At 41.3% G+C, this 14,227-nt stretch overlaps 1 protein-coding gene across 2 annotated transcripts in view; it reads right to left on the bottom strand.

Moving 5' to 3' along the window:
* Positions 1-14,227, bottom strand: part of CTDSPL (CTD small phosphatase like) — a 141,888-nt gene that overhangs the window by 15,162 nt on the left and 112,499 nt on the right. For both annotated transcript variants that reach the window (XM_032794641.2, XM_075062174.1), the window contains one exon: positions 13,362-13,418. In XM_032794641.2, the coding sequence (XP_032650532.1) occupies positions 13,362-13,418 (57 nt within the window). The remainder of the gene's footprint in view (positions 1-13,361; positions 13,419-14,227) is intronic.

Raw genomic sequence — 14,227 nt, 5'->3', positions numbered from 1 at the left:
ATGACTCTGATGCTTATGTTTCTTCAATTCTTGAACATTTCTTGAATTCTTGAGAGGAAACAACATCTGAGGGAAAGTTTTATCTTGTGTTGGGAGGAGTTTTGAAATTTATTGACATCTTCCTTTTCGTCTGTAAATAAAATTCTTCTCTTCAAATTTTGTTTCTGGAAGTCAAACAACACACTCTATTGCTGCTTTTTATTGATTTTCCAAACCGATTAATAAAATATAAGCTTTCGCCTCTTCAATGGAGAAATGAGTTTCCAGTGTATATTTTGAGTTGTACTGGGCATGTAAAAACTCTTCAGTTGAGGCTTTGTCACAAATACAGTAAATCATCTGGGTTTTCTTCCTTTCAGGCACCAGTAGCTCCAACAAAGGAGCCATGCTGTCATTCTGCAGCAAGAACCAGTTGTTTATTGCAATTGATATGGCTACCAAATTTGTTAAGCACCAACAATGTGCTTGGTGTTCATATAAGATACCTAGAAAAAGCCAGTCCCTATCCAGGAAGTTTACAATAGGGTAAAAACAATAACAAATTGGCAGGATGCGGGGGAGGGGAGAGTTAAATGTTTACTTTAAACAATTATGTTATTTATCTTGCTTGCTACCATTTGATAAAGGTTCTTGATAGAACTGAATTAGCAATTCCCACTTTAACAAGAAATCTACAATGCTGAAATTCTCTTAAATACAAAAGCCTAGTACATTAAATAGATTTCTCTATCATAAGAGATATGCAAAACTAACTGGTTTAATGCCTTGTGTGTAATTTAAGGGAGTTTTACCGGTTAACATATTATTTTCATTAGATTAACAGTGATATTAAAAGGCAAAAGTGCAGTGAGCCCATACATATACACAGTGAAAGAGAAAGATATGGAAACACACGTTTGAACTTCATAATGTAAAAATTAAAAGCAGTTAGTAAGAGAAGAGAAGGGACATTGCATTATAAAGGCTTAAACGAGGGGTGGGCAAACTTTTTGGCCTGAGGCCACATTGGGGTTCCAAAAGTGTATGGAGGACAGGTGTAGTGTATTAAATTGCTCCCCGTAGGAATGTGTTACTGGGAGGTCCTGGGGGACAGTCAGGGGACCACGAACAGGTGCAGTTGGATAGGCATGGGAGTCCCAGGTGGGGGGGCCTGTAAGGGGGCAGGGGTGTGGACGGGGTCAGGGTAGTCAGGGGACGGGGGGTGGGGATGTTAGGGCTGGAGGTGTAGGGTCTGGGAGGGAGTTAGGGTGCAGGAGCAGGCTGGGGGTTAGGGTGCAGGGTCTGGCCAGGAGCTAGGGTGAGGGAGGGGACTCAGGGTTGGGGAAAGAAGTTGGGGTGTGGAGCACTTACCTGGGGCAGCTCCCATTTGGTGTGAGGGGAGAAGGTGGGAATGTGAGAGGGGGTGCAGGAGTCAGGGGATGGGGTGTGGGGGGGCTGGATATGTGGGGGGTGCAGGAGTCAGGGCTGGGAAGCATTATATCGAGGTAGAGGTGTACATAGACCTCAAACCAGTTTGCTGGATTAGATTATTATTCTTATTAAATCAGAACTAAACTTTACTTTTGCCACCTGAGCTGATTCTCAGTACATTCACACTTGGAAGTGGAGGACAATTTGTAGACTGGTTTTCATTTTGATGCCCTATTTTTTAATATTACCGTAGCACGCACCTGACCCTACTTAAAATCAAACAACTAACATCAGGAATTAAGCGTACAATAGATTATATTAGAAACAGGTTTATTCAACTGTTGCTCTCTTTTCCCAGGTAACTGCACTATAGTTTCTTGGATTTCAATAGGAGTGTGACAAATAAGTCTCTCTCCCCTTTCACGATAACCATTAGTTTTTCATTAAAAGCTGGACTCACTGAGAGATACTTTGACTAGGGTTTACCTTCCAAATGCAACTTTTACAACACAGAGGTAAGAAGTGCAGCTTCACAAACTCAATCATTCATAATGCACTTTTTAACAATTTGCTTCCCTTCTGTTGACCCAAGAAATCATACACAACCAAGTGTGGCAACAGTGGGAGAAGCACTCCATTAATTTAAGTTTATTCCTTTGCTCCTGGTCTTCAGGACAGTAAATCAGTTAAGGCCAAACAAAAGAAATAGAAAATAGCAAGGCACATTTCTCATCAACTGTTTGTAAACATTCAAGCTCTAAATTCTTTAGCTTTATATCATCCTCCTCCCTTAGGTACACAACAGCTCCAAATATGTGAGAATTCCCTTCTCAGTGTACTGAAACCATCTACAGTAGAACCTCAAAGATACAAACACCAGAGTTACTGACCAGTCAATGAAAATGGAAGTAACCAATAAGACAGCAGCAAAGACACCCCTCCCCCCAAAAGTGGGGGAGTGTCAAGTACTGCACTGTGCCTGCATTGCCTCTTATAGGTAGGCACATCTGGGCTGCTCGTCCCCACCCCCATGGCAGCCACAGCAGAGCAGGAGTAGCGCTGGGGTCCCAGCTTTCACTGCCACCCACCGCCTCCGCTGAGAGGGGAATGCACACCGTTCCCCATTTTTCACACACGCACACACACACACGCACACACAACCTGTCTGCCAGGAGGAGGACAAGCTTGCAAACTCATGCCAGGGCTGAGTAGGGAGCTTAGCTGCTGCTGAATACTGGCCTAGAGTATCAGCTGCTGGACCTGGAACCCGAACTGTGCTTTGTTCAGAGTTAGAACATTTCAGAGTTACAGACACCCTCCATTCCTGAGGTGTCTGTAATTCTGAGGTTCTACTGTAACCACAGATGAGAAATTCTGTGCCTTATCAGTGCCTTTTCTTTTTAACAGTCACAACACAAAGAATCCCCCATCTCCACTCACTAGGTTACAAAAACAGCAGAGAATCCTGTGGCACCTTATAGACTAACAGACGTTTTGGAGCGTGAGCTTTCGTGGGTGAATACCCACTTCGTCAGACGCAGGTAGTGGAAAGTGTTTCCTCCTGTGGACTATGATTACGAAATCCAACCCAGGCATTTAAACTGTGGGTACCTGCAGTATAAAATGTTCTCCTGTATGCCAAGGCAGCCATAGAAAAAGCAGAAAGCCTATAAGGAGTGGAAGATAGGTGACATCAGCAAGGAAAGCTACCTTATTGAGGTCAGAACGTCTAGGGATAAAGTGAGAAAGGCCAAAACCCATGTGGAGTTGGACCTTGCAAAGGGAATTAAAACCAACAGTAAAAGGTTCTATACTATAGCCTAATATAACAAGAAAACGAAAAAGAAGTTGGGACTCTACTAACACGAGGGTGGAGTAGAGGTTAAGTTGATAAGCTAGGCATGGCCGCATATTTGAAACAAATAACTTTGCCTCAGTCTTTAACAGAGGCTAATGAGGCGTCTTAGGGATAATGTAGGATGTACTAATAATGGAAGTATGATATTAGTACATGCCGAGGTACGAGCTAAATCGAACAGCTTAATGGGATGTATCAGGAGGGCCAAGATGATTTCCTCCAAGAAATAAAAGAACTGGCACATGAAATTGCAAGCATCAAGACTTTTTAATGAATCAGTGAAACTCGGGATTGTATCTTACAAGGGAGAATTGCTAACACGTTCTATTTAGTTAAGAAAGGGAAAAAAAAAAGTGATCTGTAGTATGCCAGGTTTGGAAAAATTTTGAAGAGAAAGTAGTTAATAGACATTGGAGGTATGGTAATTGGGCACAAATACAACATGGTTTTACTAAAATGGGTAGATAATGCACCCACCTGATTTCTCTTGAGAAGGTAACAGATTTTTTTAGACTAAGGAACGCAGTGGACTAATTTCCGCTCTGATTTCTAATGGCTATTTGTTACGGGTTCTACATGGTGAAATTATTTAATGAATTTGGAAGAGATGGATGCTAATATGAAATTGAAAGGTGGACAAGGAACTGGTTAGTTAAGGGAACATATGTGGTCACACTGAAGGTGAACTGTCAGGTGGACGGAGGTTACTAGTGGAGTTTCCTCAAGGGATCGGTTTGGGGACCAATCTTATTTTAATCTTTATTACCTGACACGTTGGCATCAAAAAGTGGGAATGTGCTAATAAAAGTGTGTGCAGATAGCCACATAAAGCTGGAAGGATAGTTGCTTTACACATGAGAGAATCGACCGGATATTTCCTACAGGAAGATTTGGGATGGACCTTACGTAAACTGAGTAATAGTAATAGGTGAAATGAATTTAATAGTGGAAAGTGTGAAAAAAAGGTCATGGCATTTAGGGATAATGAACAGAAATTTTTAGTTTACATAAATCTGGGGACGCATGCAGTTGGAAGTAGAGGAGGACTGAAGGACCTCCGGGATCATTGGGTTGATCAGCAGGCTCGACTATGAGCTGCCAATGTGATATGGCCGTTAAAAAAGCTGAATATGGTTGTTGGATGCAATCAGGCAAGGGTAATGTCCTAGCAAAATAGATAGGAGGTGTTAGTAGCGTTTATACAAGGCAACTGGTGAGACCTCATCTGGAATAAACTGTGTGCAGTTTCTGGGTCTCTCATTGTTTAGAGACGGATGTAAATAGCTAAACTGGAACAGGGTTAAGAGAAGGGCTTACTAAGGATGATCCGGAGGAATGGAAAACCTGTCTTATGAAAAGGAGACTCAAAGAGCTTGGCTTGTTTTAGCCTAATCAAAAGAAGGCTGAGGGGGGAATAAATGATTGCTTCTTATACATATAACAGAAAGGATATAATATTAGGGAGAGATGAGAATTATTTAAGCTTAGTAACCAATTGGATACAAAACAAATGGATATAGAAACTGACTGGACACTAGGAAGTTTAGACTTTGAAATTAGCACCCGAAGGTGTTCTATATCATTAGAGGGATGTGAAGTTTCGGAAACAGTCTTCCGAGGAGGAGCAGTGGGGGCAAAAGACATTATCTGAGCTTCAAGACTAAGCTTGATAAGTTCATGGCAGGGGATGGTGTATGTATGGGATAAGCCTAGAATTTGGTCAAATGTTTATGGAGGGGATGGTATGATGGGATAGCCTAATTTTGGCAATTAATTCATCTTTGATTATTAGCAGGTAAATAGGCCCAATGGTCTGTGATGGGATGGGATCTGAGTTACTACAGAGAATTCTTCCCTGGGTGCTGGCTGGTGAGTCTTGCCCACATGCTCAGGGTTTAATTGATCATCATGTTTGGGGTTGGGAAGGAATTTTCCTCCAGGAAAGATTGGCAGAGGCCCTGGAGGTTTTTTGCCTTCCTCTGCAGCATGAGGCACGGGTCACTTGCTGGAGGATTCTCTGCACCTTGAGGTCTTTATACCACAATCTGAGGACTTCAATAACTCAGACATAGTTTAAGGGTTTGTTACAGGACTGGGTGAGTGAGATTCTGTGACCTGCGTTGTGCAGGAGGTCAGACTGGATGACCATAATGGTCCCTTCTGACCTTAAGTCTATGAATCTATCCTACAATAAAACTGAATTTCTTATATACAAACTCACTGATAAAGGTTGATAGAAACAGAAATACAGTTTGAAATCAGTTCTTTTATGTTTCCTTTGCAGGGCTTCTGTGGCAGCCAGCAGGTAGTTGACCTGAACTGGAACAAGGCAATGTCACTCTAAGTGAAGCAGCATCGCATTATGACATGGCACTCTAGGCCTTCTCATGCCTCCCTAGTTCAGTTTCTTCTTTTTTATGCCACCTGGGCACCTGCCACTGGATTTTCTCCTCATCACTAATTCAGATGCCTGGTTCTGTGTGTGAGGTTCTTAGTACATGCTACAGAACCACTTCTAATTTCTGGATAAGGCCTACCCATTTCCTGCTTGCGCGCACACACTTTCTCCAATAGTGCCTCAATGTTTTTCTAAACAAGGTTTCTGAGTGCTTCACAGGGAGGGGGCTGGGGAGAGGAGGCATTCCCCTATAGAAGATGGTTTCTGAAAAGTTGCCACCAGGTGTTAGGGTGACCAGCTGTCCAGTTTCAATCAGAACATCAGGTCGAAAAGGGACCCAGGTGGCTCTAGTCAGCACTGCTGACTGGGCCGTTAAAAGGTTTGGTCAGTGGTGCTGTAGTGCTAAGGCAGGCTAGTCTCTACCTGTCCTGGCATCGTGCTGTGCTCCGGAAGTGGCCAGCAGGTTCTGCTCCTAGGTGGGGGGAGGAGCAGAGGGCCACAGGGCTCTGAGTGCTGCCCCTGCCCCGAGCACCAATTCCTGGCCAATGGGAGCGGGGGGATGGGTGCCTGCAATGGGCAAGAGCAAACCTCCTGCCCTCCCTGCCGACTAGTGTCAGACCCGCTGGCCGCTTCTGAGGCATGCACAATGTGGTGTCACGATAGGCAAGCAGCCTGCATTAGCCCCTCTGCTGCGCCGCTGACCAGGAGCCCCAAGATAAGCCCACAACCCAGCCCTGAGCCCCAACCCTCTGCCCTGATCTCCCCCAAACCCAGAGCCCCCTGCTACACGCTAAAGCCCTAATCCCTGGCCCCAACCCAGAGCTTGCACCCGCAGCCCAGATCCCCTCCCACACCCCTCACCCCTTCCTGCACCCCAACCTCTTGCCTCAACCCGCAGCCCCCTCTTGCATCCCAAACTCCTCATCCCCAGCCCCCCCTTCCCCGCAGCCTGCATCTCCAGCCAGAGTCCTCAACCCCTCCTTCACCCCAAGTGCCTGCCCCAGCCCAGTGAAAGTGAGAGAGAGTAGGAGACAGCGAGCCACCGAGGGAGGGGGGAATATAGTGAGGGGGTGGGGCCTCATGGAAGGGACAGGGCTAGGGTATTCAATTTTGTGCCATTAGAAAGTTGGCAACCCTATCAGGTGTTGGTAGCAACTGCAAGTGTGTTGGTAATCCTCAACTACAAAATCTCTTGGTCTTCTTCACAGGAACCTTTTCTCCATTTGACAGTGCAGTTCTTTCCTCCTTTGCCTCTTACGTTCTCATTTAGTGTGTTATTTTCTTTGCTTCATTAGTTACTGGACTTGAATCGCAATGCTGCATGCTTATTTGTGGCTTGGCTTTTTTCTGTAGTATGATGTCTTCAGTTCAAGTCTCTAGACTGACTGGCTCCTGGCTTTTCTCTCAGATTTACATACTGTCTTCAGGGCAGGGAAAAAAACATCTCTTTCATATCTGTACTTCAGCTGCATGTTTTGCTAATTACCACTTTATTCTGGTAACTGTTTAAAGGAATATCACCACTTTTTATTAACCTTTGCTTGGACATTAACATTTAAAAGGTATTTCTGGGCTTTAGGCAAGGTCTTACAATACTGCATATATTTGTCAGTTTTAGTTTAGAACTGTTACAAGTGGCATAACCCAAATTAAGTGCAACTGTTTTAGAGTATATTTACAGATAAGTTTTCTCTGTCCTATGAAAGTATCAATTTTGAAGAACAAAATATTTGTAAACAGAAGAGCAAGCTTTATTGTAATGCAGAAATAAGACCATATAGTAAGTTTTTAAAACATTAGTTTTAGAATTTTGGAATCGTCATGCAATAGCAGAACACTCTGACCAAGACAACTCAAGCACCGGTAATCTTCATTTCACTGGGTATGCATTTCCTATTAACAGAAATGGGGGAAATAATGTGGAGTCTTGAGTCTTTACATATCTGGTCCACTTTGTCATGGTTGCCTCCCAGTGCAAGTAATCAAGAATAGGCCAATTAGATTGTACACAGCCTATCCTGGATTACTTGAACCAGGTCACAGCCTTTTCCAGGAGAATAATTGAGGAACTCAGTCCTTTATGAAGAAAAAGTCTGTATTTAAAGTTGTTCCCCACTGAAAAAAAATAATCACATACAGTATTCTAAATAAACTTCCAAAACACTTCTTATTTTCATTGGCTAAACATTATTTTTTCTTTATTAATATGCTGTTAAAACACGAAACAACCAATAGCCTTGTTCACTACAAAGTATGATAACTTTAGATCAAAGTCCTAGTAAGGAACAAGAACTCAGTCCAAAACCAGGTCAAATCAAACTGCTGCTTGTTGCCTTTTCTGATCCTAAACATTCAACCGTAAGACATGAATCAAGTTAGGTATGGCAACCTGGATAATGGACAAAGAACAACCTATACTAAGGATCCTTATACTCATCATATGGGGCGAATGGGGCTGTGTCAGTGTCAACAGTTTCTTCTATACAGAGTGTAGAAAGTAAGTTATCAAAAGCTACGATACAGTATTGTCAAGCACACAGCAAATTCCAAAGAGCAAGTCCAAACTTCTAAGTCACTTCATTTAAAATGTTATCTACCTTTTACTAGCCAAATGAGTAGAGCCTACTGATGCTCTTGGAGACTAGAATTTAAACTTTCTAATACATACCTTCTCAACCATCTGGTCCTTCCCATGCTATTAAACCGGAAGTGAGTTACAGGGAAAGATGGTCCTGGTATGGAAAATGTCAAAGTTGCAGTACGGAAAAGGTTGAGAAACAACGATTTATTGTATTGTGTGGGCCCATCTCAAGCCCTGATAAACCTCCTCAAAACAAACTTACTGATAGGGTGACCAGATGAGATAAAGAAAATACTGGGACAAATATCGGGGGAGAGGGGCAGTGTCCAATGGTGGAGGAGGGGAAAAAAAAGCTGAGCCCTCTAATACCAAATATGTTTTGTTGACCTTGATTTCTGATGAATAATTTGGTAGGACACAAGATTACTTTGATTTGCTCTCTCACTTAGAGGGCCAGAAATTTTGGTGACTAGACACTAGAGAAAAGGACCATACTATTATCTAGCCAGTACAGTATCTGCTTGGATTGGAGTGGTACTCTATTTGTTCCCATAAACATGCTATGGTCTGTGCCACCAACAGGATAATTAAGCTCTTAGTGTGTCACTTGGAGATTACAATATAAAGAAAACAACAGCTTGCTAGATGTGTTATATTGCTATACTTTCCAAGAGAATTCAAGGTATTTCATAGCCAAATGCACATTAATACATTATATACTGATATTTAAAGTAAATCAGAAAGAGATAAGTTGTTGTATTTGAAAGACATGCAATGTGTCTCAGATAGGGCACTTCAGAAAATTACAGAGCAGCACAAAAATGCAACTTTGGGTACATCTACACTGCAATTAAACACCTGTGGCTGGCCCGTGACAGCTATCTTGGGCTATAAAATTGCAGTGCAGATGCTTAGACTTGGGCCCTAGCTCTGGGACCCTTGGCGTGTGTTTAAACTACAATTAATAATTCACAGCTGGCCCCTGCCAGCTGACTCAGGCTTGCCGGGCTCGGGCTAAGGGGCTGTTTCACTGCAGGGTAGACTTCCACGCTTGCGCTGCAGCCTAAGCTCTGGGGACCTCCCACCTCAAAGAGTCCTAGACCCTGGTCTCCAGCCTGAGCCCAGAAGTCTACCCTGCAGTGAAACAGTCACTTAGACCAAACCCCGCAACCCTGAGTCAGCTTGCAGGGGTCAGCCTCAGGTTTTTAATTGCAATGTAGACATACCCTCTTCCATCATTAGGTCCCCTAATCAGGCTCCAGATTGAGCCTGAACCTCCATACTGCAGTTTTATAGTCCTGCAGCCCGAGCCCCATGAACCCGAGTCAGCTAATGAAGTCCAGCTGTGGGTGTTTAATTGCAGTGTACACATACCCTGTGCTTGTTTACATTGCAAAGAAAAACCAGCAGCACAGCATCTTAGAACCCGGGGCGACTCACTTGGACTTGTGGGCTTAGGCTGCGGGGCTAAAAACAGCAGTGTAGATGTTCCCATTTAGGCCGGAGCTCAGACTCCCAAGACCCTCTCCCCTTTCCAGGCTCCAGCCCAAGCAGGATCATCTACACTGCTATTTTTAGTGCCACAGCCTGAGCCCAGACTTTTCCGATTTGGTGCTGTGGGTTTTTCTTCGCAGTGTAGATGCTACCTAAAACAGAGCCCTTTAGGGTAAGCTCAGGCAAGGTAATATTTTTTCAGACAACTTGCTGCTTTACAAAGTTCTACTGCTTTCTGACACAGCAGATTTAACTATTGTTTGTATAACTTTATAACATTTCAGAGCTTCTGTCATATTTAAAAAGGGTATAAGATACTTAATTGTTCAATGATCTTTCTGTTTTAAGGAGTTTATACATAATACAAGGATGGCAGATTCAGACAAATAACTAAGGAACCACCTGGCGAAATTCTATGGCCTGTGCTATGCAAGAAGTCACAATAGATCACAAAAGTCCCTCTCATCCAGCCTTGACATCTATTAATCTGATTCCCCATCCCCCACCCCAAATATTACTAGATAGACTACTAGCGTGTCCCCTTCCACTGCTAGCCCCATCAAGTTCACCCTCCCCACTGAGGCAAATAGGTAACTGCCCCCTGCCCCCAGATCTCAAATGCTTTACAATTAATTTTTTAAACAATCTATTAAGAATGGAAGTATTATCCCCATCTTACAAATGAAGAAATGGAAACTCATAGTGTTTAAAATTACTTGCCCAATATAACACAGGAAGTCTCTGGAAGGGACAATTACCCTTCATATTATTTATCATACACATGAAAAAACCCTTCACTCTCTGGATGCAGTTTTTCAGCACTGCACATGCATTCACCAGATCTTAGTGCTTAACTGCAGTAAGCTATTGCAGAAGTTGGAAGGTCTGTAGTGAATGAAGACGGGGACTGAACAGGCATCCTTAATTCTTGTATTTCTTCATTTCTGAGAGTTTGATTTTCAAACTTGACATTCTTTTAATGTAGTTTGTGTTTTGGTATGTAATATTAATTGATATAATGGATACATACATATGAAGTGCCATCAAATTGTGCAATGTATGAGACTCTGATCTTATTGTTAACCTACTATGTTTCCTCCTATTGTTTGTCACATTCACTCCTGACATCTTGCTTCAAAATTAGACTGTATACTCTTGGGGCAGCCATTGTGTCTACCTGTGTATTTGTACAGCTCCTGGCACAATGAAATCCTAATCCTTATGTGGGCCTCTGGACATGATCACAACACCAAAAAAAAAAATCAGAAAATAATAAATACACATACTCCTGTCCCTTGTAAGTGAATGTAGTGCTAATAAAAGATTAATAATCTTAAGAAATGAAGTTCTCCACCACAGAACAGGCATACAATCAATGCTGGCAGAGGGATCACCATTCTAAAGGATATTTCAGTCCTTTAACCATTTAATCTTTGGCCTCTAAGATGTTTAACATGTGTATCAAGTGGTGAAAATTGTGTGAATAATTTTTGCAATGTATACATTTTCATTTCAGGAATCAGACTAAGATTACCACTTTATTTTACAGGATACTGAATAGTCTTCATATAAGCAGTGACAACAATATTTATGCAGGCAATAACTAAACTGATTACTCAAGACTGCTTGCAGTGGTGTTGTAACCATGCTGCCTCTACTATCCTGGGACCAAGGTGGGTGAGGTGTTATCTTTTATTGGACCAAATTCTGCTGGTGAAAGAGATGAGCTTTTGAGCTACACAGAGCTCTTCAGGTTGAATTATACTTATATATATATATATATACACACACACACACACACACACACACACCTAAATTATACACAGCTAAGAAATGTAATTAGTTATTTTTTACAATCTATCATATAATCTACTCTAACCAACAAAAGATATTTTAACCAATTAGCAGGCTCAATTCATCAGAATATTGGGATCCAAGTTTATAGTACCTAGTGCAGGCTAGTTTTAATAAAAACTGCTATGTTTGAGCTTGTCTGGAGGGAGAAATTTATGACTATTATTTATGTGGGCCAAGATATTCAAAAGTGATTTTAAGTGCCTCTGTTTTTGGATGCCCAATCTGAGATACCTTTAGAGAGGCCTGATTTTCAGAAAGTACATGTTCACCATGTTTTGAAAATCAATCTCACTTAAGGTGTCTGAAGTAGACGTCCCAAAAACCGAGGTACCCAAAATCACTAGTCACTTTTGAAAATTTTGTCCATATTATCCTAAACGGACTAGGCACTTGGAAGACATAGAAGACTACAAGGAACCCTGACTTGAAGAGCTTAAAATCTAAATACAGACCAAATGTGAAGGGCGAGAGGAAGGAATATAAAAGCATGAATGCTTGGCACAGCTTTAATTCTATTTGGCATAGTTTAGTGCTTTTACAGTTTATAATCTGATTCTGTTGGTCTGTGCTTTTAGGGAATGATAAATGTCTTAGAAATAGGTGTTACCTGGACAGACAATGTTTGTAAATAAGATGTTAGATCACTTCATGCTTGGAGAAGCTTAGAATCCACAAGAGGAGTCAGAAATTGATATCAAAGTCCTGAGGAGAAGATTCTAGAAAGAGTTTTGAAGCAGTTAGAGGGACACTGGCAGTTAGACACAACTATCAGGTAGGCCATTAACCACCCTGAGAAGATGAAAACTTCCATTTTGGCAACTGTAAAACTATGTCAAATAACTGAAATCATCTATTTTTTTGTATTAAAATATTCCCACATCTCTGACAATCCTTTAAAATTAAGAACTGACCATAATAAATGATGAATAAAAACTAAAATTGAGGAAATATTCCAACACGCAGAAACCAAGGTCCAAAACACCAGGGCTACAATATAACGCAGCGTGTCAGCCAAAAAGCTTAAAGTGACTTTCTTCTGGAATTATGATAACTGAACTGTATTAGTGCAATTACAGAACAACACATTTACTCAAAGCAATGCCACATAAAACAAGAACTGAGTTGCAATCCTGCAGCTTCAGGTGTGTTGTGAGCAATTGACAAACCAGACAGCTGCTTTATTCTATGTAGAAGTGAGAACATATCCTTTGCACACAATAATTCAGCTTTTATTTTAGCCAAAATTGGCTGTATCAATTCCCTCTGGAATTAGTCATTCCAAAATACTTGCAAAATTTCTGTTTAAGGATATTATTGGTTACTGAATAATGTCCTTAAAGTCAGATTATTTTTAGCTTTTAAAATAAGCAGAAGAGTTATTTATTTAACTAATTTTTGATGTGTAAGCTCCTGTTTGTCAAAACACTGAGCAACTGTATGCAGTACAAAGTAAATATAACATCATTGCTGATAGAATCTGCAGATGACCAAGACTGGCAGAGTATTAAATAAGATGAGGGGACACAGCCATACAGAGCGATCAGGATTGTGCATTAATTCAACTAAATGCAAAGTTATACATCTAGGAACAGAGAATAAGGCCATTCCTACAGAACGGGGAACTATACCCTGGAAAAGGGTGACTCAAAAAATCAAGGGGTCAGAGTGGACAAGATATTGGACTGTGACATACAAGTCCCTACTGGCCTTAATCTCTATGAATCTATGAGCAAATTAGAGCCCAATTTAACAGCAATGCTTACCTGATGTATGGTTCCATCAATTTCAACAGGAACAATGAAGTCAGCATTACTAATTGGCTAGAAAGAATGACAACAAAGTAAGATAATATTTTCAAAAAACAAAGGTAAATACCATTACAGGGGGAGCTTTTCAAAGGCACCAACAGCAGTCAGGTTCCTAATTTTCACCAAAACTCCAAATATGAGCCTTTGGAGATTTCTCCCCCCCCAGTGAATATAAAAAGCTGGAAAAATTGCTTATTTTGATATTGAAAAGTAAAAATTTCATAGAGCATAGATTGAGTAATACACTTCACAGCAATTTTTTAATATGCTTAAACTCAGATTTTGCATAGGACCAGGGATTGTTTTACATAAGGATGGTGAGAGAATGCAAAGTATGTCCCAGATTCAATAGTTCGATTTAAAAAATTTTTTTTTTATTGTCTCATGATGGGGATGTGTCATTACACTACTGAACTACCATTTCTGATGATGCTCTCTCCCTCATTCTAAAACACTCTTCCCTTCCCTCATCCTTCAGGTGTTCACTCTGCTCAAATATGCTGAGGAAGTAAACAGAGAAAATGAGAAATATTCCCTCATGAAGCTGTCTTCAAAAAGGAGCGTGTGCACCCCCCCACCTTATCTCTAGCTGCTGCTAAACAAAAGCATCTGCAGTTATTTCATTGCAAAATTACTGTTATGTATTTTTAAAGTATATTAATGCCTTTTATGTAAAGTCTTTCATATGGAAGGATCTCAACATATTTTTATGCTGTCACACACAACCTCCCCACTTAAAAGTGGCCAACTCCTGGAGTAGAGTATTTGTGAAACAGAGCACACAATCACAGAGCATTTTAGTGAAGAATACCACAACTAAA

The sequence above is a fragment of the Chelonoidis abingdonii genome, chromosome 2 (genome assembly GCF_003597395.2).
Source record: "Chelonoidis abingdonii isolate Lonesome George chromosome 2, CheloAbing_2.0, whole genome shotgun sequence".
In the NCBI taxonomy this organism is placed as follows: Eukaryota; Metazoa; Chordata; order Testudines; family Testudinidae; genus Chelonoidis; species Chelonoidis abingdonii.
Note: the sequence above shows the minus strand (reverse complement) of the source record. Positions and strands in the feature narration are given on the sequence as shown.